Source organism: Dermacentor andersoni, chromosome 5 (genome assembly GCF_023375885.2).
Source record: "Dermacentor andersoni chromosome 5, qqDerAnde1_hic_scaffold, whole genome shotgun sequence".
Classification (NCBI taxonomy): Eukaryota; Metazoa; Arthropoda; class Arachnida; order Ixodida; family Ixodidae; genus Dermacentor; species Dermacentor andersoni.
This window is the reverse complement of record NC_092818.1, coordinates 1701342-1726022: the sequence shown is the minus strand read 5'-3', so window position 1 is coordinate 1726022 and position 24681 is coordinate 1701342. Positions and strand designations below refer to the sequence as shown.

At 48.6% G+C, this 24681-nt stretch overlaps 1 protein-coding gene across 4 annotated transcripts in view; it reads right to left on the bottom strand.

Annotated features, from left to right (window-relative positions):
• The window catches only part of lili (LMBR1-like protein), a 242845-nt gene that overhangs the window by 120036 nt on the left and 98128 nt on the right, over window positions 1-24681 (bottom strand). For all 4 annotated transcript variants that reach the window (XM_050177344.2, XM_055070089.1, XM_055070088.1 and 1 more), the window contains 2 exons: window positions 15716-15780; window positions 11772-11856 (listed from right to left, as the gene is read on the bottom strand). In XM_050177344.2, coding sequence (XP_050033301.1) covers window positions 11772-11856; window positions 15716-15780 — 150 coding nt within the window. The remainder of the gene's footprint in view (window positions 1-11771; window positions 11857-15715; window positions 15781-24681) is intronic.

Below are 24681 nucleotides of genomic sequence, written 5' to 3'. Positions count from 1 at the left end.
GGAATGTCGCTGGGGGGTCTCAAATCGTGTCATGCATTTACCTCAATTTCTCGGTTACTAAAGCTCTGTTCCCGATTATATTGATGCCTTAGACGTTCTAGAACATTGCTCTACCACTTTAACTTGACTTTCTGGTAACCTTTAGTGTCCCTTTAAAGGGAAGCTGAAAGAGTTTTCAATTGCCATGAATTGCTGAGGTTGAGAAGAACAGACCTATTAATTTACGATTCTGAATTTTTTTTTTCTGCGTTTTGTTAATATAAGGGGTGGAAATTGCTTTCTAAATCCCCCCCACGGACACGCCCCCGTCGTTTCCGGGGGCGCCGAGTGAGGAGGCAGGCAGAGGAGAGAACCGGCAAGAGTGACGTAATTCCCGGGGATCGTGCTGCCGGACCGGCGTGCTGGCATGTGCTGGCATGTTTCTTTCTGTCCTGCGCTTTAGTAAACGACGCTACGAGAGATCTGTCACCACTCACGTTTGTTTTCTTTTGCGATTTTCATGAACTGTGCTTCCTTTTTGTGCTTAGTGAGTGCCTACAGCCAAGGGCGCCCAACATGCCCTCATTCTGTGCAGCATTTGGCTGTGCGAACACGGGCGGGCGAGACGATGTGGTGTTTCACATGTTCCCGAAGGACAAGAAGCTTGCAGCGCAGTGCTGTGAGGAGAGATAATTTCGTGCCGACGAAATCAACTGTGCTGTGCTCGGACCATTTCCACGACAGTGATTATCATCGGAGCTTAACAACCATGCGGGCAATCGGTATTCCAATTAAATCAGTGCGACTGAAGCCCAGCGTTGTTCCATCTATATTCTCCCACAAGAGAAACGCCTCGCCACCTCTAAGAGCGGCCTTCGCCAAGAGGAAAAAGCGTGAGGTAAGGGTTTTTATGTGCACACGGGCAATTTTTTAACAGATGATCACCTGAGTGTCGAACAAACGGCCTTACAGCGGCCTATGACGAAGCGAGGTGGAGGCAAAGCCGGGAATATGCACATGCGTGCAAAAAGCTTGCCGTTTTCATCCTGTTTTGCCACTCCGCTTTGTCACGGAACACTGTACTACGGCTGATTGTTCGGTGCTGTTTTGATATGGTGAAATAACTGGCCGGGGGTACGCTTGCCCATTCAGTGATATTTGTTATTCGTCCTACGACGCGGTGCCCGCAGGTTTAGCTGTTCAGCATTTGTGTTCAAGTCGCACGACATGAGGTGTTACGGTAGTATTTTCATGCTCGCGTTAGAGTAGTTGAACTCGGCGTGTAAAAACTTCGTTCCGTAGGTATCGCACTCACAGCTTGCTACCAGCAGCGAAGTGCCGCAAAAACGAGCGTCGGCACAGTCGCGCCCGTGGCAAGGCGAACGGGCTTAAACAATGAAGTAACGTTTTGAGGTATTGAACTTGTCAGCGTTCAACGTGGTCTAGCCCAGTACAGGCATCGCTGCTGGACAAAAAAATGTTTTCTTGCCCTTTTACCTAGAGAATTAGATATGCATCACGAATGGCAGCATTATTATTTTAAAGTAATTATATTACAGCACTCATTATTTTCTTATTACGCTCATTGATTTCAATTACATTAGCAATTACGGCTTTCAAAAAAGTAATGGTATTACTTTACGATTGCTTCCAAACAGTTTTCATGCATACAAGAAGCAAAAAGCAAAGTATAAAGGGACGCCAAATTTTCTTCAAGGTAACATACACTTGCCAACATTTCATGCCCTCCCCCCATGTTCCTCCACGACACCTCACCACACTACCAACGTTGTGGCGCCGTACACAGCTTACTGGTGCACATTTAATGCAATTAATAAATTACTTTAGCCATGAAATTACAGGCACCAAATAATTCACACTACTAAATCACTAGACAACTAATCCATCAGATGAATTACTGAAAAAGCATTTCAATCAACGTAAGTAATCCAACTGTTCTCATGTTTGCTGATATGCATGATATGCTGAAATTCATGACATCCATGCCTTGCACTCTTTCAGGTTCTAGCAGAGCTCCTTGAGAACCGAGCCCCTGATGAACCTGTTCCACTACCATCACCAATCGAAGAGTTCGGAGTAGCCAGTGTGACACAGCCATATAATGTTAAAGATTTTGAAGTAGCCAAACATGGCACTTATGTTCACGATCGCGTATCAACGCACAAAAAGCCACGAAACTTTAGACAAGCAGTGGCAAGGTGCTTGACATCGCGGAATTTCACCCGTGTTTGCAATCTAATGAGAAGTTAGTGCTTCGGCATTCTTCCAGCAGCAAGTTCTCAGTGACACTTTAGCGCATTTTTTCTCCCATCATTGGAACGTGCAGCTACATGAAAAAAACATATGTGCTAGCTAAGATTTCCATCGCGCGAGAAGGTGCACACATCGCTCTTGCTGTTGGCACACTCAAAATCATCGTTGCTACCATTGCCGCCATCGTATTCTGTATCGGCTGTCGGTTCGAACATGTACGGCGGAGATACAACCTGTCCAAGATAGGGACAAAGTTCCATAATGCTTACAACTCAGCTGTGAATCCAGAACAGAACAGTGTGCTACGCTCTGAAGTGGCGGTGCAAACCGGCAGTCCCCGTGAATGACGTCACAGCGGCCCCGACCAATCACGGGCAACAGTGGCGCTGGCGCTGGTGAGCGTTTTCTTGCAAAAAAACAGCCGCTTACGTTTGTTTCCGCCCTTTTTAAACGAGATATTCGTGTTGAGTGGACTCAAAACTGTAGAATGCCACAGGGAACTCATTTTTTTCTAAAAGTGTTTCAGCTGCCCTTTAACATGACAGAACAAGCAGGTTCTTGGTGCTGCCCTTGAGGAAAAGAAAAAGGCGGGATGGAAATACGTCCGGGTCAACTCGGGTAAAATTATGGCATGGAAAAATGAACAGACCGATGCCATTCGAATTGCAAACAAAGAAGATATGGCCCGCATCAAATAATCTTAGACGTCATTGTGTTGGTCCGGGTTTCTCATTAAATCAGTATGATGCTCAACTCAGCCTCTTTCATTACTGAACCGTCCACACAAAAATAAAATCTTCCAATATTTACACCCATGTTTTTCCTTATTAAACTTGAATGTCCATAGCATGAGAAACAAGCAAGATGAGCTGGACATTTGGCTAAAGTCCCTGCAAGTTAATTTTGACGCATTCATGTTCACAGAAACATGGTTAAGCAATGACGAGCCTTCCCCTAGTTTTACTGATTACATGCCAATACGATTAGACAGAACTGGTAGAGGTGGTGGCCTGATTATTTATCTACAACGAAAGTACACATATCATATTGTCGATGAGTGCACAGTTATGAATAGGGATATAGAGTGCCTAATGGTGGAAACCAGCACGTTTTTAGTTACTGACCTGTACAGACAACCGACTGGATACAAGCGGCATTTTCTACAGCATTTAGAAAATGTAGTAATCTATTGTATTAATACTAATAAGCAGTTCTTTCTCTTGGGAAATGTAAACATCGACAGATTTGCCGACGACTCTGCTGCACGAAACTAAAAATTAATCTGCAGAAAACAAAAGTAATGTTTAACAGTCTCACAAGAGAACAGCAATTTACAATAGGTAGCGAGGCACTGGAAGTGGTAAGGGAATACATCTACATAGGGCAGGTAGTGACCGCGGATCCGGATCATGAGACGGAAATAATCAGAAAAATAGGAATGGGCTGGGGTGCTTTGGCAGGCATTCTCAGATCATGAACAGCATGACTGAGCTGTGTCTTACCAGTACTCACCTACGGGGCAGAAACCTGGAGGCTTATAAAAAGGGTTCTGCTTAAATTGAGGATGACGCAAGGAGCTATAGAAAGAAGAATGATGGGTGTAACGTTACGGATAAAAAAAATGAATTATGACTCTTATCCTCTTATGGGTGCAAAAATGCCATTCGTATGCCAACCCAGATTACTTCACAAAGTTGCACTTCTATAGATATACATATGTGTTTCAAACCTGCATGCATCAGATTTCAAAGCAGGAGCATTATCATGCGACATCAGTGACCATCTGCCTATATTCTTTGCCACACAACACACCATAACCACTAACTATAAACGAAGTATGCTAGGGTGGAGAATGACTCCTCCTTAAGCTATTTTCATTCTTTAATTGAGCGGGCTGACTGGTCAAATGTGTACTTACAGCAGGATGCAAATTCTGCACATGAGGTTTTTCTTCGGGTCTTTCTTAGTTGCTACAATGATGATTTTCCACTGAGAGTGTAAAAAATGAAATCAGAAAATTAAAAAGCCCTGGATTGACACTGCCTTACTAAAACGCATCAAGAAGAGAAATAATATGTGCCACAAATTCATAAAATGCAAATACGGTGGCTTGTTCAAAGAATTTTAAACATATCGCAATAAATTAAACACTGATATCAAGAAAGCCAAACTTGCATATTATGAAGTTTATTATTATAATGTTTGCTAGGATAAGAACGGATCTGGCGAAGATCTGGAGACTGGTAAATTACCTTACTGGCAGAAACCCATCACCAGTTCAGGCTGACCAAATAGTAATCAATTACTCTATAGGAGGCAAGACACTAGCAGATGAAATTAACGAGTATTTCATTTATGCAGCCGTACCCCAGCCGTCTGTTCAACAAAGTGGGCTCTAATGGCCTTCTCATCGAGTCAATTCATCTGTTTTGGATGCCTTTACCGAAAGTGAAATCAATAGTATTCATCATCATCATCATCATCAGCCTGGTCACGCCCACTGCAGGGCAAAGGCCTCTCCCATACTTCTCCACCTACCCCGGTCATGTACTAATTGTAGCCATGTCCTCCCTGCAAACTTCTTAATCTTATCCGTCCACCTAACTTTCTGCCGCCCCCCGCTATGCTTCCCTTCCCTTGGAATCCAGTCCATAACCCTTAATGACCATCGGTTATCTTCCCTCCTCATTACATGTCTTGCCCATGCCCATTTCTTTTTCTTGATTTCACCTAAGATGTCATTAACTAGCGTTTGTTCCCTCACCCAATCTGCTTTTTCTTATCCCTTAACGTTACACCCATCATTCTTCATTCCATAGCCTGTTGCGTCATCCTCAATTTAAGTAGAACCCTTTTCGTAAGCCTCCAGGTTTCTGCCCCGTAGGTGAGTACTGGTAAGACACAGCTATTATACACTTTTCTCTAGAGGGATAATGGCATCCTGCTGTTCATTATCTGAGAATGCCTGCCAAACGCACCCCAGCCCATTCTTATTCTTCTGATTATTTCCGTCTCATGATCCGGATCCGCCGTCACTACCTGCCCTAAGTAGATGTATTTCCTTACCACTTCCAGTGCCTCGCTACCTATTGTAGATTGCTGTTCTCTTCCGAGACTGTTAAACATTACTTTAGTTTTCTGCAGATTAATTTTTAGACCCACTTTACCGCTTTGCCTCTCCAGGTCAGTGAGCATCCATTGCAATTGGTCCACTGAGTTACTAAGCAAGGCAATATCATCAGCGAATCGCAAGTTACTAAGGTATTCTCCATTAACTCTTATCCCCAATTCTTCCCAATCCAGGTCTCTGAATACCTCCAGTAAACATGCTGTGAATAGCATTGGAGAGATCGTACCTCCCTGCCTGACGCCCTTCTTTATTGGGATATTGTTGCTTTCTTTATGGAGGACTACGGTGGCCGTAGAGCCGCTATAGATATCTTTCACTATATTTACATACGGCTCGTCTACACCCTGATTCCGTAATGCCGGCACGACTGCTGAGGTTTCAATTGAATCAAACGCTTTCTCGTAATCAATGAAAGCTATATGTACAGGTCGGTTATATTCCGCACATTTCTCTATCACCTGATTAATAGTGTGAATATGGTCTATTGTTGAGTAGCCTTTACGAAATCCTGCCTGGTCCTTTGGTTGACGGGAGTCTAAGGTGTTCCCGATTCTATTTGCAATTACCTTAGTAAATAATTTGTAGGCAACGGACAGTAAGCTGATCGGTCTATAATTTTTCCAGTCTTTAGCATCCCCTTCCTGATGGATTAGGATTATGTTAGCGTTCTTCCAAGATTCCAGTACGCTCGAAGTCATGAGGCATTGTGTATAGAGGGTGGCCAGTTTCTCTAGAACAATCTGCCCACCATCCTTCAACAAATCTGCTGTTACCTGATCCTCCCCAGCTGCCTTCCCTCTTTGCATAGCTCCCAAGGCTTTCTTTATTTCTTCCGGCGTTACTTGTGCGATTTCAAATTCCTCTGGATTATTCTCTCTTCGATTATCGTCGTGGGTGTCACTGGTACTGTATAAATCTCTATAGAACTCCTCAGCCACTTGAACTACCTCATCCATATTAGTAATGATATTGCCGGCTTTGTCTCTTAACGCATACATCTGATTCTTGCCAATTCCTAGTTTCTTCTTCACTGCTTTTAGGCTTCCTCCATTCCTGAGAGCATGTTCAATTCTATCCATATTATACTTCCTTATGTCAGCTGTCTTACGCTTGTTGATTAACTTTGAAAGTTCTGCCAGTTCTTATCTAGCTGTAGGGTTAGAGGCTTTCATACATTGGCGTTTCTCGATCAGATCTTTCGTCTCCTGCAATAGCTTACTGGCATCCTGTCTAACGGAGTTACCATTGACTTCTATTGCCCACTTCTTAATGATGCCCATAAGATTGTCGTTCATATCTTCAACACTAAGGTCCTCTTCCTGAGTTAAGGCCGAATACCTGTTCTGTAGCTTGATCCGGAATTCCTTTATTTTCCCTCTTACCGCTAGCTCATTGATCAGCGTTTTATGTACCAGTTTCTTCTGTTCCCTCCTTAAGCCTAGGCTAATTCGAGTTCTTACCATCCCATGGTTACTGCAGCGCACTTTGGAGTATCTGAAATGAGCATTCGGTACTGGCGGAGACAGAAGCAGCAAACCAACAGAAAACGTCATTTCGTGGGCGTACCGCAGCGGACCGCAAAACTGGAAGACAAGGTTGCGGAGTTCATCCGGGAGCTGCATGTAAGATCGCTGCCTGTGACAGCCGAACATCTGTTTGAAAGCAGTAGAGATCGCACGCGCCTCTCGACTGGGCAGCGAGAAGCACTCGTCATACGACTCTAGTTCGGACCCCTCTAATCAAACGCGTTGCTCTGATTCGGAGTAGCGCTTGCGCACTTCGTGCCCTTCTGCGTACTGTACACCCGGCCAATTTTTAACAGTATCGCGCGACCATCGACCCGCGTGTTTGTCAGCACCTTATCAGCACGGAGTGGCGAAATAGCGAAAGTAAGCACACGTGTACACCTGCGCGTATCTCTTATGTTTCGCCGCTCAGCGCCGTTAATAAGGAGCTGACAAGCATGCGGGTCGATGGTCGCGCGATACTGTTAAAAATTGGCCGGGTGCACATGCGAGCAGCATTTAAATAAATACTGTCACTATTGTGCATGAGTCGCATTTGTTTCAAGGTAAGGTTGTCTTTCGGTACTTTTGCCATTGAAAAAGATTTTTTTCATTTTTAGAATTCGTTAGCTGGGGGATCGACCTATATTCCGGTCCGACATATAGTCCGGTTTTTACGGTTTTACCGACCGACCGACCGACCGACCGACCGACCGACCGACCGACCGACCGACCGACCGACCGACCGACCGACCGACCGACCGACCGACCGACCGACCGACCGACCGACCGACCGACCGACCGACCGACCGACCGACCGACCGACCGACCGACCGACCGACCGACCGACCGACCGACCGACCGACCGACCGACCGACCGACCCGACCGACCGACCGACCGACCGACCGACCGACCGACCGACCGACCGACCGACCGACCGACCGACCGACCGACCGACCGACCGACCGACCGACCGACCGACCGACCGACCGACCGACCGACCGACCGACCGACCGACCGACCGACCGACCGACCGACCGACCGACCGACCGACCGACCGACCGACCGACCGACCGACCGACCGACCGACCGACCGACCGACCGACCGACCGACCGACCGACCGACCGACCGACCGACCGACCGACCGACCGACCGACCGACCGACCGACCGACCGACCGACCGACCGACCGACCGACCGACCGACCGACCGACCGACCGACCGACCGACCGACCGACCGACCGACCGACCGACCGACCGACCGACGCCGACCGACCGACCGACCGACCGACCGACCGACCGACCGACCGACCGACCGACCGACCGACCGACCGACCGACCGACCGACCGACCGACCGACCGACCGACCGAGCCGACCGACCGACCGACCGACCGACCGACCGACCGACCGACCGACCGACCGACCGACCGACCGACCGACCGACCGACCGACCGACCGACCGACCGACCGACCGACCGACCGACCGACCGACCGACCGACCGACCGACCGACCGACCGACCGACCGACCGACCGACCGACCGACCGACCGACCGACCGACCGACCGACCGACCGACCGACCGACCGACCGACCGACCGACCGACCGACCGACCGACCGACCGACCGACCGACCGACCGACCGACCGACCGACCGACCGACCGACCGACCGACCGACCGACCGACCGACCGACCGACCGACCGACCGACCGACCGACCGACCGACCGACCGACCGACCGACCGACCGACCGACCGACCGACCGACCGACCGACCGAGCCGACCGACCGACCGACCGACCGACCGACCGACCGACCGACCGACCGACCGAGCCGACCGACCGACCGACCGACCGACCGACCGACCGACCGACCGACCGACCGACCGAGCCGACCGACCGACCGACCGACCGACCGACCGACCGAGCCGACCGACCGACCGACCGACCGACCGACCGACCGACCGACCGACCGACCGACCGACCGACCGACCGACCGACCGACCGACCGACCGACCGACCGACCGACCGACCGACCGACCGACCGACCGACCGACCGAAATGCGCAAGCAAATTACCACAGAGAGAAAGCACACAAGGACAGGCGCCGAGTGACGATTTCGGCGATGATCTCCAGAACACGGCTCAGAGGAGGGGTACACACAAACCACAGCCCGCAGCAGAACATATATAGCAAAAATTACGCTTACATCGAAAAAAAATAGCAGCGACTCCCGATATATCGAACGTCAAGCAGCGGAAAAGTGCCTCCAGAAGTTGGCTTTTCCACACGGTAGCGGGAAAACCAGGCGGCGCGGCTCCATCCAACCACTCTACCTACCGTGACCGCGCTGCCTCAAGCTGCTCGGACGAGCTGTCTACAACCCCCTGCAAAAAATTATCCTGGCCCGCCCGCAGTGCTTGCTCAGACAGCCAATCAGAGGCTCCTCTGCTCTTGTCATGCAAGATGGCGAAAGTGCAAGTTGTGTCGCTGCTTTTCTGGTTCATTGTGTTTGCACCTTGTGGGCCTTGTCCAACAGGTTGCCTTGATGAAGCAGCAGAATTCGCCTTTTGTCGTGAAGCTGTAAATCGTAAATCGGGTCGAATGCGATGAGAAGTCAGATGTCCCCGCAGCATGCAAGACGCCGAGGAGCACTCGGCACGATTAGGGCTAAAGTGGCCAAACTAGTGGCCTGGTGCCCGCGGCGCCAGACACGCGTACGCACGGTCGTGTACACGTGGTTCTTCATACGTGCTGGTTTCTGCGTGCTTGGTGATGACTGCAAATTCTGATAAATGCGACGAAGTCGTTGCCGACGTTGCCAAAGTTTGGAGCGAGTGTCAGAATTTCCGGAAGCTGTTGATGAATCAATGGTGGACGAGTTTGTGAGTGCAGATGATGGTGTCGCGACCACGGGAGTGCCCGAAAACAAAGACTAAACGCCGACAACGCCGACATCGTACCGAGCACAAATGAAAGTGGGCACAATGAGGAATGACTGGGGTTGTTGGAGAATTATGGGAGAGGCCTTTGCCCTGCAGTGGGCGTAACCAAGATGATGACAATGAGGAAAGCAACAACGATCCTTTGCCCACGCCCACATCCTTCGAAGTGATTGGTGCACTCTCACTAGTACGGTGCTTCTGCGCAAATGCGAAAGGTTGCGGCCTCAGCTGCTCAGACTCCTCTTGACAATGTGGGGAAGTGGCTGCGTTGCAGGCAGCGAAATTGCCGAAGCAGAAGAAAATGCAGGACTAATTTATGCGAAACTAATAGTTTCATCAATAAAGTGATTTTATAAATGGTATGTGCTTTTATGACATCCAATTATTTCGCAGGCTTATATCAAATTATGTGGAATATAACCAACCCTTATATATAGCTTTCATTGGTTACAAGAAAACGTTTCATTCTGTCGAAACCTCAGCAGTCATGGAGGCATTATGGAATCAGGGCCGTATACGAGCCGTATGTAAAAATACTGAAAGATACCTATAGCGGCTCCACAGCCACCGTAGTCCTCCATAAAGAAAGCAACAAAATCCCAATAAAGAAAGGCATCAGGCAGGGAGATACGATCTCTCCAATGCTATTCTCAGCGCGTTTACAGGAAGTATTCAGAGACCTGGATTGGGGAGAATTGAGGATTAGAGTTAATGGAGAATACCTTAGTAACTTGCGATTCGCTGATATTGTTACAGTGAAGGGAAGGAAGAAGTTGGATTGGACTAGAGGAAGACGAAGTCTGGCAGTTGCCTGAACGCCATTAACCTCAGTTGTAAATATACATTATTTTACATTCGTGGGCCTGCTTTCTTCTTGCAACAATATTGCCTTGCTTAGTAACTCAGTGGACCAATTGCAATGGATGCTCACTGACCTGGAGAGGCAAAGCGGAAAAGTGGGTTTAAAAATTAATCTGCAGAAAACTAAAGTAATGTTTAACAGTCTCGGAAGAGAACAGCAATCTACAATAGGTACCGAGGCACTGGAAGTGGTAAGGGAATACATCTACTTAGGGCAGGTAGTGACGGCGGATCCGGATCATGAGACGGAAATAATCAGAAGAATAAGAATGGGCTGAGGTGCGTTTGGCAGGCATTCTCAGATAATGAACAGCAGGTTGTCATTATCCCCCTTGAGAAAAGTGTATAATAGCTGTGTCTTACCAGTACTCACCTACGGGGCAGAAACCTGGAGGCTTACGAAAAGGGTTCTACTTAAATTGAGGATGACGCAACAGGCTATGGAAAAAAGAATGATGGGTGTAACGTTAAGGGATAAGAAAAGAGCAGATTGGGTGAGGGAACAAACGCTAGTTAATGACATCTTAGTTGAAATCAAGAAAAAGAAATGGGCATGGGCAAGACATGTAATGAGGAGGGAAGATAACCGATGGTCATTAAGGGTTATGGACTGGATTCCAAGGGAAGGGAAGCGTAGCAGGGGGCGGCGGAAAGTTAGGTGGGCGGATGAGATTAAGAAGTTTGCAGGGACGACATGGCCACAATTAGTACATGACAGGGGTTGTTGGAGAAGTATGGGAGAGGCCTTTGGCCTGCAGTGGGCGTAACCACGCTGATGATGATGATGATGATATCAAATTATGCTTTATAGCGAACTGATAGGCGTCTTTTTGCGACTTCGATATAAGCAGGTTCGTCTGTATTAGCAAACAGCTTTATTATAAATACGCAAGCAAACGACCACAGAGAGAGAGCACACAAGGACAGGCGCAGAGTGACGATTTCAGCGATGATCTCCAGGACACAGCTTACAGGAGGGGGAACACAAAAACCACTCTACTGCGGGCTATGGTTTTACTATTTACATGTAAACCCGGTAGGAAGGACCCTCCATTGGATGCAAATTGTGAAGCACCTACCGTGGCTTGTGATGTAGGCCCTGCGACGCAGGTTTTCCTCTTCCATCACGGCGCAATGGTATTCATCCTGAATGTCCCGCAGGAACTGCCAAAACAGAGGACAGTTACAAAGAATACCTTGATTTGGGCGAGTTAGTTCATCATGACAATTTTCATAAAAGCACTAAAGACGACGAATATGAAGGAACACATACCAACAGGACTGACGCTACTTTCAACTAACGTTTATTACAAATGGTCATGTATTTATGCTCTGCGCATCAGGTACATCATGCCCTCATCATCATACACACAAAGATTGAAATGAATTAGATCATACATACGATTGTATGGTCAATCAGTTCAAGTGCCTAGATATCTAGAAAGAAACGTCACTTCTTTTTCTTGCAAAACCAAAGATGCAGACGACAAGTGCTGACGCACTTGTCACCTGCTTTCCTTATAAAATATGCTTCAACTTTTTCTCGTTCTGTTTTTGTGTTTTCTTTCCTCAAGAAGGTTGTGTCCCCAAACATGGGTGTGCATGCGCACTTTTTGAAGTGCTTAGCCAAGTGATTGCCGTATCCTTTTCTAACATCATTGCTGTGCTGTCTAGCCCTGTCATTGAAGCACTGGCCAGTTTGTCCGATATAAACGCGTCCACAATCTAAGGGTATTTGATACACATCTGAAGTGCATTCGGTGTAATTGGTCCGATGATTAGCATGACATTGTAGGCATTTCTGGTGCTTCTTGTTTTGAAGGTTACATACCAACTTGCCCAAATCAAGGTATTGTTGCAACAAATTTCTTCTACAATGGGGCTCTATCCTCTCATCACGAGCTACAATCAACCCTGCCATTGCCTGCATTAACCTTATTGCCATATGTACCTGTCAGTCAAGAATGTTGTCATACTACACCAAGAAAAAACTCATGCATGCTGAAGTTCAGGCCATTTTCGGGCTTGTCGAGCCATCCTGGGGACACGTCAGAGGAATGTGCAAGCTCTTAAAATCGTAGAAGTGAGGCCAAAACTGAATCTACAATGACTGGCTGAAAGTGTTAATTCATAAAGGTAACGACCCGAATAAAGACATGAGAAAGCTGAGATACTACAAGAAGTTAGTAGGAAAGACTACAGAATTCATCTGGCAACGTACAAGGCTCACGTTACCTAAACAGGCAGCAAGAAGTTCCAAAGCAAACACGGTCACCATCTTGGGAGACGCTAGTCTACCTGGCACCGTAAGCAAGACCCTGGAGAAAGGCCCGAAATACCGTTTTGAGCCGCACCTCAGCAGGCAGCAGCTCTTGGCTATAACAAGAAACACAGGCGTTAGAGCAAAAGAAAGTGACCGAGATTGAGTCATCACTGAAGCTGTGGACTGCGTCCTGAAAAATAGGCAATTGTGGAATGGCGTCCAGACCTCCGCTAGAGAGGATAGTCACTTGCCTGAAGGATAAAAAATTGCTCAATCCCGAAGCAGATAAAGGACGTTTTGTGGTGTTGCCAAAAAACCTGATGAGAGAGAAGGCTAATGCAGCTATAAACAAGAACTTCAAGGTGACTGACTAGAGAAACAAAAGAAAGCAGCACTAAAACTGTTGAAAGACATGCAGTTGCTGTCTGGAAATCTGCTGAAAATAATTACCTGGAAACCTTCTTTACATGCAAGGCCCAAAAACTTGAATATTGTCACGTGGGGGTGATGTTAAGAACACAGTATCAATACTGTGAAAGGCAAAACTAGATTTTATTGGGCGAACCTGTGCCCACAAAACAGGCTACACTTATAGCACAACGAAAGCGGCGAACACAGTCGGCGATCGTTGGAAATCTGATCAGCGGGTCAAGCGCGTCGGCTTTTATACAGCAGTCGTCGAATATTCCAGACTAATTGTTGGGACCCGCGTGCGTTCCACAAAGTTCTACACCATTCGCGTCACGCGATGAAATCTGATAACACAAGGTTAGGCGACAACAGACAGCCGGGTAGAAGCATCGATAACTTTCCAGAAACTTCGGATGCATGCAGGCGCGTCCCGCGCTGTGCGATAACATTTGTTAGGCGGCCAAACATGTCGCCCGATAAAGACGAGTATACGTGTCAATATCCTTTGCACGTGATCGTCTTAGAGAAGGCGTCGTGGTAGCTCCAAGTAGGATGGTTCCTGCAAGGGCGCCTAAAGTGACTACCAATCGAAGATTCCTTCATGGTGAGGTACTCTGATGATGTTAACTTAGAGCTGCAAGATGGTCCTGGATCTGTGGCCACAGCTTTCTCACTAGGCGTTGAAGACCTATTATTCCGTGACGCGTGAAGGCATTCAATGAGCTGTTCGTGAAACAACTGATGAAATGGGTGAACTGAAATTCCAGAACTTAGTATGCATGAACTGCGACAATTTTTTTTACCTTGTTAGAGTTTTACTTCGATTCGACTGCCATTAGTCACAATGCCTGTTATTACAATCAACGCACAGGAATCTGTATTGGAATCTGTATAGCCCCAATATTATGTGATATTTATTTTGCGTCCTTTGAAAACTGCGCTAATGCAGAACTAACTGCGAACTCAATCATTTGTGTATTTAGGTATGTCTATCTAATACTATCTAATATCTAACTATCTAATAGTCCTTAACAATTCATCAGTTATGTGTCTTGACGATGCTGTAGCAGATTGTTTAAAAATTTCCCCAAGTTTCTCCAGGGGCTCAAGTTTACTTTTGAACTGCCTAATGGCAACTGTATTCAGTTTCTGGATCTTAAAATTTTATTTTCCTCGGATGGCCACGTATGCTGGAGATACAACCCAAGATCAAAGAAAAGTGTTTTGCCTTTCGATAGCGCCCATCCGAGATTGATAAAGAGGGGCATAGCCACTACACGCCTTCAGAGTGCTTTGCAAAAGTTATGTGTTCAGCAAATTGAGCATAGCATGTCTAGCCAAGTAGACAGATTGAAACTTGCTGGTTTTCCAGTGTCTGTCATTTAATCATAATACAAAGAAGGGGTAAGGCGTGCAGACACGGACACCACTTCTCTTCTCTTGTGTCCGTGTCTGCACACCTTACCCCTCCTTCGCATTATGATTCCTTACCAACTAGCTCAGCTATCTGTCATTCTAAGTGTCATTTCATGTCTGTTAAACATTGCTTCAAACAAAATTAAAACGAGGAAGGTGGCACCCAACTAAAGATTGCGACAAAAGACCTGTACATGTAATCCCATACCACCATAAAGTTTCACATAATTTGAAAAAGGTGGCAAACCGACACAATGTCAATCTAGCTTTTTCAGCGCCTTGTAAATTGTCAGCAGTGTGTAACCTTCAATACAAGAAGCACCAGAAACGCATGCAATCTCATACTAATCACTGGACCAATTACACCGAATGCACTTCAGATGTGTATCAAATACCCTTAGATTGTGGATGCATTTATATCGAACAAACCGGCCAGCGCTTCAATGACAGGGCTAGACAGCACAACAATGACGTTAGAAAAGGATACAGCAGTCACTTGGCTGAGCATCGCAAGAAAAGTCCACATGCACATCCATGTTTGGTGACACAACCTTCTTGAGGAAAGAAAACACAAGAACAGAACGAGAAATAGTTGAGGCGTATTTTACAAGGAAAGCAGGCGACAAGTGCATCAGCTGTCCATCTTTGGTTTTGCAAGGAAAAGAAGTGACGTTTCTATCAAGATATCTAGACACTTGAACTGACTGACCATCAAATCGTGTGTATGATCTGATTCATTTCAATCTTTGTGTGTATGATGACAAGTTCATGATGTACCTGATGCACAGAGCATAAATATATGACCATTTGTAATGAATGTTAGTTGGAAGTAGTGCCAGTCCTGTCATATGTGTTCCTTCGTATTCGTCTTCGTCCTTAGCGCTTTATGAAAACAGTTACGAAGAGATTGCTCAGCACATGTGTCCACCGTACCTTGGGCTTGATCACCAGCTCTCCAAGCACCGTAAAGAGACGAGCAAATCCCACTGGCGTGCAAACTGCATCGTGGCAAAGAAATTGCAAAAACAAGACAGAAAGTGGGCTAAATGTGAATGAAGCAAAAAAAGAGAGAGACCTGTGACGGCATGAAGTCGCCCGACTCTACACAATGTTGTGCAAATGTTGTTCCAATGCTCCCAATATTTCGCAATTTTCTCCAGTCTCTCCAAATGTTACTGAATGTAGCTTAACACTTGGAGATTACTTAATGTCCTTTATACTGTGTTCTATGTTACAGCCCCTCAAGAAAGGCTCAGAAAGAAGGCGAAGCTAGGGAAGATGGAAAAATTATGTCATGTAACTGAAGCACCAGAATCAATATTGTAGGCAGAGTGCCGTTTATTCAATGCCCTTGACATGTTTGTATTTTACATAGGCAAGACCAGGCTGTGTATAAATGTCAGGTTAAGTAAGAACACGTAGCTCAAAGGAACTTCTTGTTGGGCCAGTCGGTGCATATTAGCAAACAGTTTTAAACTGCACAAACAAACGACCACGGAGAGAGAGCACACAAGCGCAGTTAGAATAACTTTTTGTTGGGCGAGTTGGTGCATATTAACAAACAGTTTTACAACTGCGCAAAAAAACCACCACACAGAGAGAGCAGGACTGCGCACGTAAGGACTGTGCCTGTCCTTGTGTGCTCTCTTTCTGTGGTCATTTGTTTGCTAAGTAAGCACAAAAGGTCATTACAGCATGAACTCTTCTGAAGTTAATTTTTTTTTTTCAATATGACATCTATAAATAAGCAAGAGTGTGTATTTGTGGGGATTAAGGTGAGCCTTATGCCTCAGTGCAGGCATTCACCAGTTCTGTCGTCGGTACGTGTCTCTGTTTCCACTCGTGATGATTGTCGGGGGCGGTGTTTACCACAGACTTACTTGCGGCAGTGGCATTTCGCCCTGCCACTTGTGGTGGCTGTGGCGCTACAGCAATGCGACTGGCGCGATAGGCAGAACAAGAGCGAGAGAGACCTCTCCGGGACAGTGCTCGCCTGGTACGTACATGTTATCCACCAGCCCCTTTGCTAGGGCCTCGGATTTGAGCTCATCCACTGTGCCTTTGCACCTATGGTGAGCGCGTACCTTGTGATGCTCCTTTTTCCGAACGCTAAGCCGAAGGGTGGTGCCTAGTACTCGCGTGATCACACTGTACCGAGCCGCACTTATCGGAGGCCCAAGCCGATGGAGATTGCCTGTGCTCTCACGAGTGGACCCATTGGTTATTACAAGAGCTAGCAGCATAGCTGCAGGGACTTTTCCTAGAAGCGCCCCTTTCTGCATTTTTTGCCCTTTGATTCCCATTGACTCCTGGGACAGGGTGTATGTGCAGTGTTGGGTCCCCAGTCCCCAGTCTTTCTGAGATTAGGTGTTGATTGCAATGTTTTTAGGGCCAAGAGCAGGAAGGTTTTGACTGAAGTACCCGAATCAAACACTTTTTGGAGTGGCCGAGCTAATTATGGCAAAGAAGATGGTCACTTTGAATTAGAAAAATTGTTTTCTTTTAATGTATATTGTCACGTGGTAGTGACGGTGAAGAAAGAAGCAGTACGGTGGAATACAAAACTAGCTTTTATTGGGCGAACCTGTGCCCACAAAACAGGCTACACTTATAGCACAACGAAAGCGGCGAACACAGTCGGCGATCGTCGAAAATCTGATCAGCGGGTCAAGCGCGTCGGCTTTTATAGAGCAGTCATCGAATGTTCCAGACTAATCGTTGGGACCCGCATGCCTTCCACAAAGTTCTACAACATTCGAGTCACGCAATGAAATCAGATAGCACAAGGTTCGGCGACAACAGACAGCCGGGTAGAAGCATCGATAACTTTCCAGAAACGTCGGATACATGCAGGCGCGTCCCTCGCTGTGCGATTACAGTTGTTAAGCGGCGAAACGTGGTCGGCCGATAAAGATAAGCACACGTGTCAATACCCCCCTCTAAAAAAGCATCGACCCGGTGCTGCAAACAAACGAAGTTAATAAACAAAAGCACTCGTAGCAAAGAAAAGAACAAATAAAATAACGAAGTTCGTCAGCGTCCGTAAAAGGGTTTAAGGCGCACGACGTGGACCACTTCAGATCGTGCGCGGCGCCGCTGTGAATGCGAAATGCCGTCTGGCACGACCTCATAGTCCAGAGCGCCAATACGTCGGATGACCTTGTAGGGTACGAAATAGCGTCGGAGTAGTTTCTCACTGAGTCCTCGTCGGCGTATCGGGGTCCAGACCCAAACACGGTCGCCAGGCTGGTACTCGACGAAGCGTCGTCGGAGGTTGTAATGTCGGCTGTCGGTCCTCTGCTGGCTCTTGATTCGCAGGCGGGCGAGCTGTCGGGCTTCTTCGGCGCGCTGGAGATAGCTAGCGACGTCAACATTCTCTTCGTCAGTGACGTGGGGCAGCATGGCGTCGAGCGTTGTTGTCGGGTTCCTGCCGTAAACCAGCTTAAACGGCGTGATCTGTGTTGTTTCTTGCACCGCCGTGTTGTACGCAAAGGTTACATACGGCAGGATCGTGTCCCACGTCTTGTGTTCAACGTCGACGTAGATTGCTAGCATGTCGGCGAGGGTCTTGTTCAGGCGCTCCGTGAGACCATTCGTCTGCGGATGGTAGGCAGTTGTCCTCCTGTGGCTTGTCTGGCTGTACTGCAGAATGGCTTGGGTGAGCTCTGCTGTAAAAGCCGTTCCTCTGTCGGTGATGAGGACTTCTGGGGCACCATGTCGCAGAAGGATGTTCTCGACGAAAAATTTCGCCACTTCGGCTGCGCTGCCTTTTCGTAGAGCTTTAGTTTCAGCAAAGCGGGTGAGATAGTCCGTCACCACGACGATCCACTTATTCCCGGATGTTGATATCGGAAACGGCCCCAACAAATCCATCCCAATCTGCTGGAATGGTCGGCGAGGAGGTTCGATTGGCTGTAGTAATCCGGCTGGCCTTGTCGGCGGTGTCTTGCGTCGCTGACAGTCTCGGCATGTTCTGACATAACGGGTGACGTCGGCGGTCAGGCGCGGCCAATAATACTTTTCTTGTATCCTCGATAGTGTCCGGGAAAATCCGAGGTGTCCAGCGGTCGGATCGTCATGTAGGGCGTGCAATACTTCTGGACGAAGTCCTGACGGGACAACAAGAAGGTAATTGGCGCGGACTGGTGAGAAGTTCTTCTTCACGAGTAGACTGTCTTGAAGGGTGAAGGAAGATAATCCGCGCTTAAATGCCCTGGGAACAACGTCGGTGTGCCCTTCCAAATAATCGACGAGGCCTTTAAGTTCCGGGTCCGCTCGTTGTTCTTCGGCGAAGTCTTCCGCGCTTATTATTCCAAGGAAGGCGTCGTCATCCTCGTCATCTTGCGGCTGCGGGTCAATGGGGGCGCGTGATAGGCAATCGGCGTCTGAGTGTTTTCGACCGGACTTGTATGTTACAGTGATGTCGTATTCTTGTAGCCTGAGGCTCCACCGTGCCAGCCGTCCTGAAGGGTCCTTTAAGTTAGCTAGCCAACACAACGCGTGATGGTCGCTGACCACTCTGAATGGCCTGCCATATAGGTAGGGGCGAAATTTCGCTGTAGCCCAAACGATGGCGAGGCATTCCTTTTCCGTTGTGGAATAATTGCCTTCCGCTTTTGACAACGACCGGCTAGCGTAAGCCATCACGTGTTCATGTCCATCTTTTCTCTGGACTAGGACGGCACCGAGGCCTAGGCTACTGGCGTCAGTGTGGATTTCGGTGTCGGCAAGCTCGTCGAAGTGCGCAAGTACGGGCGGCGACTGCATGCGTCGTTTGAGTTCTTCAAATGCGTCGGCCTGCGGCGTTTCCCACTGGAACTCGATGTCACATTTAGTTAGCTGTGTCAGCGGCTCAGCGATGCGTGAAAAGTCCTTGACAAATCGCCTGTAGTAGGCACACATGCCAAGAAATCTACGCACTGCCTTCTTGTCGGTGGGCTGCGGGAACTTTGCGATGGCAGCTGTCTTCTGCGGGTCGGGGCGGACTCCAGACTTGCTGATGACGTGGCCTAGGAACAGAAGCTCATCGTAGGCGAAGCGGCACTTTTCTGGCTTCAGAGTGAGCCCTGATGACTTGATGGCCTCGAGTACTGTTGCAAGCCGCCTAAGGTGATCGTCGAAATTTTCGGCGTAGACAACGACGTCATCCAAGTAAACGAGACAGGTCTGCCACTTCAATCCTGCTAAAACCGTGTCCATCACGCGCTGGAACGTTGCAGGCGCCGAGCACAGTCCAAATGGCATAACCTTGAACTCGTAGAGGCCGTCTGGGGTGATGAAGGCGGTCTTTTCGCGATCTCTTTCGTCGACTTCAATTTGCCAATAGCCAAACTTGAGGTCCATCGACGAGAAGTATTTAGCGTTGCAGAGCCGATCTAATCCGTCGTCTATCCCTGGGAGGGGGTATACATCCTTCTTCGTGATCTTGTTCAGTCGACGATAATCGACACAGAAACGTAGGGTTCCATCCTTTTTCTTTACCAGGACAACAGGGGATGCCCACGGGCTTTTCGACGGCTGGATGATGTCGTCGCGCAGCATTTCGTCGACTTGTTCTCTTATAGCTTCACGTTCCCGCGTCGAAACTCGGTAAGGGCTCTGGCGTAGTGGTCGAGCGCATTCTTCGGTTATTATGCGATGCTTTGCGACTGGTATTTGTCGAATCCTCGATGACGTCGAAAAGCAGCCTTTGTATCGTCGAAGCAGACTTCTGAGCTGTTGCTGCTTAATCACGGGGAGACTTGGACTTATGTCGAAGTCTGGCTCGGGAACTACGGTCGTCGGGGTAGATGCGACAGAATCCGAGAGGACAAAGGCATCGCTGGTTTCCACAATTTCCTCGATGTATGCGATCGTCGTGCCCTTGTTGATGTGCTTGAACTCCTTGCTGAAGTTTGTCAGCAACACTTTCGTGTTTCCTCCGTGCAGTCGAGCGATCCCTCTTGCGACGCAAATTTCACGGTCGAGCAGTAGACGCTGGTCGCCTTCGATGACGCCTTCTACGTCAGCGGGTGTTTCGGTGCCGACCAAAATAACAATGCTGGAGCGAGGCGGGATGCTCACTTGATCTTCGAGCACACTCAAGGCATGGTGACTACGAGGACTCTCCGGCGGTATCGCTTTATCTTCCGACAGCGTTATTGACTGTGACTTCAGGTCGATGATTGCGCCGTGTTGGTTCAGGAAGTCCATACCGAGAATGACGTCTCGTGAACACTGTTGGAGGATAACGAAAGTGGCAGGGTAAGTCCGGTCATGAATGGTTATTCTTGCCGTGCAGATTCAAGTTGGCGTGATGAGGTGTCCTCCTGCGGTGCGAATTTGAGGGCCTTCCCATGCAGTCTTAACTTTCTTCAACTGGGCGGCGATGTGTCCACTCATGACGGAGTAATCAGCCCCTGTGTCCACTAAGGCGGTAACTGCGTGGCCGTCGAGAAGCACGTCGAGGTCGGTGGTTCTTTGTCTGGCGTTGCAGTTGGGTCTTGGCGTCGGATCACGGCTGCGTCGTGTTGAACTGAAGCTTGAACGTCGCGTCGTCAACTCGTCTTTCGTCGGTGTAGTCTTGACTTCCTGACTTCGTCGGGACAGCGGCGTGTCGTCATTAGGTCGTCGAGATGGTTGCTTCGTCGTCTTCGTCGGCGGCGGAGGATCTTCGTCAGTTCGACAAACAGCAACCGCACCTCCATCGGTTGCTGCTTTTAGTTTTCCGGATATGGGCTCGCAGAGCGGCCCCGGGCTGGGCCGGTGTATGGTCGGCGCTGCGGCGACAGGTAGCGGCCTGGTGACGGCGAACGGGACGGTCGTCGAGAGTTCCACTGAGTGCCGGCTAGGTAATCGGCAATGTCACGTGGGCGCTCCCCAAGCTGTGGACGCGGCGCGTTGACGGCGAACCCTCTCAGTCCCATGTCGCGGTATGGGCATCGGCGGTACACATGGCCGGCTTCTCCGCAGTGATAGCAGAGCGGGCGGTGGTCGGGGGCTCGCCAAATGTCCGTCTTCCTCGCATAGGTGCGCTGGGCGACGGGTGGGCGCGCTGGCGGCGGCGGACGACGGAATTGCGGTGTTGCAGGACCTTGGCGCGGTCGCGCAGGGGGGCCTTGACGGCGGGCGACGACGGCGGCGTAGGTCATTGCTTCCGGCTGCGGTGGTTCTGGTTGCACTTCAGGAACTCCAAGGGATCGGTGCACCTCTTCTTTCACGATGTCGGCGATAGAGGCCACTTGAGGCTGCGACGAAGGCAAGACCTTGCGCAGTTCTTCGCGCACAATGGCCCTGATGGTCTCGCGCAGATCGTCCGTGGCCAGTGATTGAATTCCTGCGTAGTGGGTAGAGCTTGTGCGGCGGTTGAATTGCCGGTTCCGCATTTCGAGTGTCTTCTCAATGCCGGTGGCCTCGCGAAGGAACTCTGCTACGGTCGTCGGTGGGCTTCGTACCATTGCGCCGAAAAGTTCTTCCTTCACACCACGCATGAGTAGGCGTACTTTCTTTTTCTCGGCCATATCCGGGTCGGCGTGGCGGAACAGACGGCTCATTTCTTCCGTAAAGATGACAACGTTCTCATTTGGTAGCTGCACTCGGGCGTCCAGCATAGCTTCAGCCCTTTCCTTGCGCACGACGCTTGTAAAGGTGCGCAGGAAGCCGGTACGGAACAGGTCCCATGTTGTCATTGTCGACTCCCTGTTCTCGAACCACGTTCTGGCGGCGTCTTCTAGGGCGAAGTATACATGCCGCAACTTGTCGTCGGAGTCCCAGTTGTTGAAAGTCGCGATTCGCTCGTACGTCTCCAGCCAGGATTCCGGGTCTTCAGTTGCTGCTCCATGGAAGGTTGGTGGATCCCGAGGTTGCTGTAGGATAACGGGGGACACTGGGGCAGCCATTTGGTTTGTCTTGACCACGGCGATCTTCTTTGTCGTTTCAGGCAGAAGTCCGTGCTCTGGGGGCAGTCTTTGCAGTCTGCGGCTAGCACGCTAGTCTTGGGCGATGTCGGTTTTGTCCTCGGGCTTCGGGCTTGGATCGCGGCTTTGTGCGGGCGTTCGGTACATGAACGCACAAGCACCTCCACCAGATGTCACGTGGTAGTGACGGTGAAGAAAGAAGCAGTACGGTGGAATACAAAACTAGCTTTTATTGGGCGAACCTGTGCCCACAAAACAGGCTACACTTATAGCACAACGAAAGCGGCGAACACAGTCGGCGATCGTCGAAAATCTGATCAGCGGGTCAAGCGCGTCGGCTTTTATAGAGCAGTCATCGAATGTTCCAGACTAATCGTTGGGACCCGCATGCCTTCCACAAAGTTCTACAACATTCGAGTCACGCAATGAAATCAGATAGCACAAGGTTCGGCGACAACAGACAGCCGGGTAGAAGCATCGATAACTTTCCAGAAACGTCGGATACATGCAGGCGCGTCCCTCGCTGTGCGATTACAGTTGTTAAGCGGCGAAACGTGGTCGGCCAATAAAGATAAGCACACGTGTCAATATAATCACTCAATACTCTTAATAAAAGCTGAGGTGCATATGGCAAAGGCATTTTCTTAGAATCAGCTATACTAGCTCTGCTTTCTAACTGCAGTTATGCGACGAGTGCAAGACCCTAATAAAGAATTTGTACCTCTTGCATGTGCCAGTGTACTATATTTGAGGACATGCATTTGAATAGCCACAGACATTCACATTCTATCTGTTTAGACACTTGACTTCATCGTCTACAACCCCTATCACGAACATTTATTTCAGGATATCAGCTTCAATTGGACACAATAGCCGAATGTGTATGCTGTCCTAGTTGCCTTACATGCCGCCGACCACAGTTGAAACCTTCCAAAAAATGTTGCCAACTCTTTTCTTTTTTTGCAGTGAAACAAGTTTATGGTCAATTATCATCTAAGAGAAATAAACACTAGAAGTGGTCAGATGTCATTTTGGCTGCTGTCTTACCTCAGCAGATGGAGGCCATGGTGATTGAGAACCCTTAAAAGCTGTTTGCTCATATGCGTACTAAGCAATCTCAAACCGCAGGCGCATTTCCTTTCTGGACACCACAGAAGCACACAAAAAATAAATTGCAGCCCTGTATGACTGCCATCCTTGGTTCACAGGGGGGACGGCCATGCTCCTTTTTCCATCCACAATTCTGAAATCCACTGCTAGGCGTCCTCAAATGAAGCCCTTGGCACACACTATACAGTCACCGTCTAGTAATTTGGATTCGGTGGGGATCCCCTGAAGTATCCCCTGAAGTACAAATAATCGTGAATCCGAAATAACAGATTCAGAAAAAAATGAGTATTCTTATTTGAAGTGGGCAAGAAAAGCTTGTCAACGCGTTGTGGCACTGACATATGTTGCATGTGACCTGTATTTTGACCATTGTCTCAATGTTGCTACATATAGACATAAGTATAGTGCATGCGCCAAACATAGTAGAACCTAGTTGATACGATCCCATTACATACGATTTCCAGGCGCCGACATTTGTGATGGAGAACCGAAAAAATTACCCAATAAAGTTACGCTTATTGGTTCATACATTCCTGGAAAACAATTTTTCAACGCAACGTTAAGTACATTGGCAAACTGTGATAATGTGATGCGTTTTCTGGCCACTAGATACCATGCAAACAAGAAAATGCACGAGGCACATGCGATCGAGAACAGTATATAGCCACCCACCGCGGCAGCTTTACCGCAATACTTGCCTGCCTGTCTCAAATGAAAACGCTGGCGCACACTCAGTTTCTTAATCCAGTACAAGCAAATCGCCTCTGGGGCCATCGCACGCCGCATTCACAGTTATTGCTACCAACTCTACTACAATTAGCCCCTTCGCCTATCTGTTTCACAGTGCGTGGTGCTGTAGGAAGCGAACTGTATGCTTTTATTAGGTGATAACCC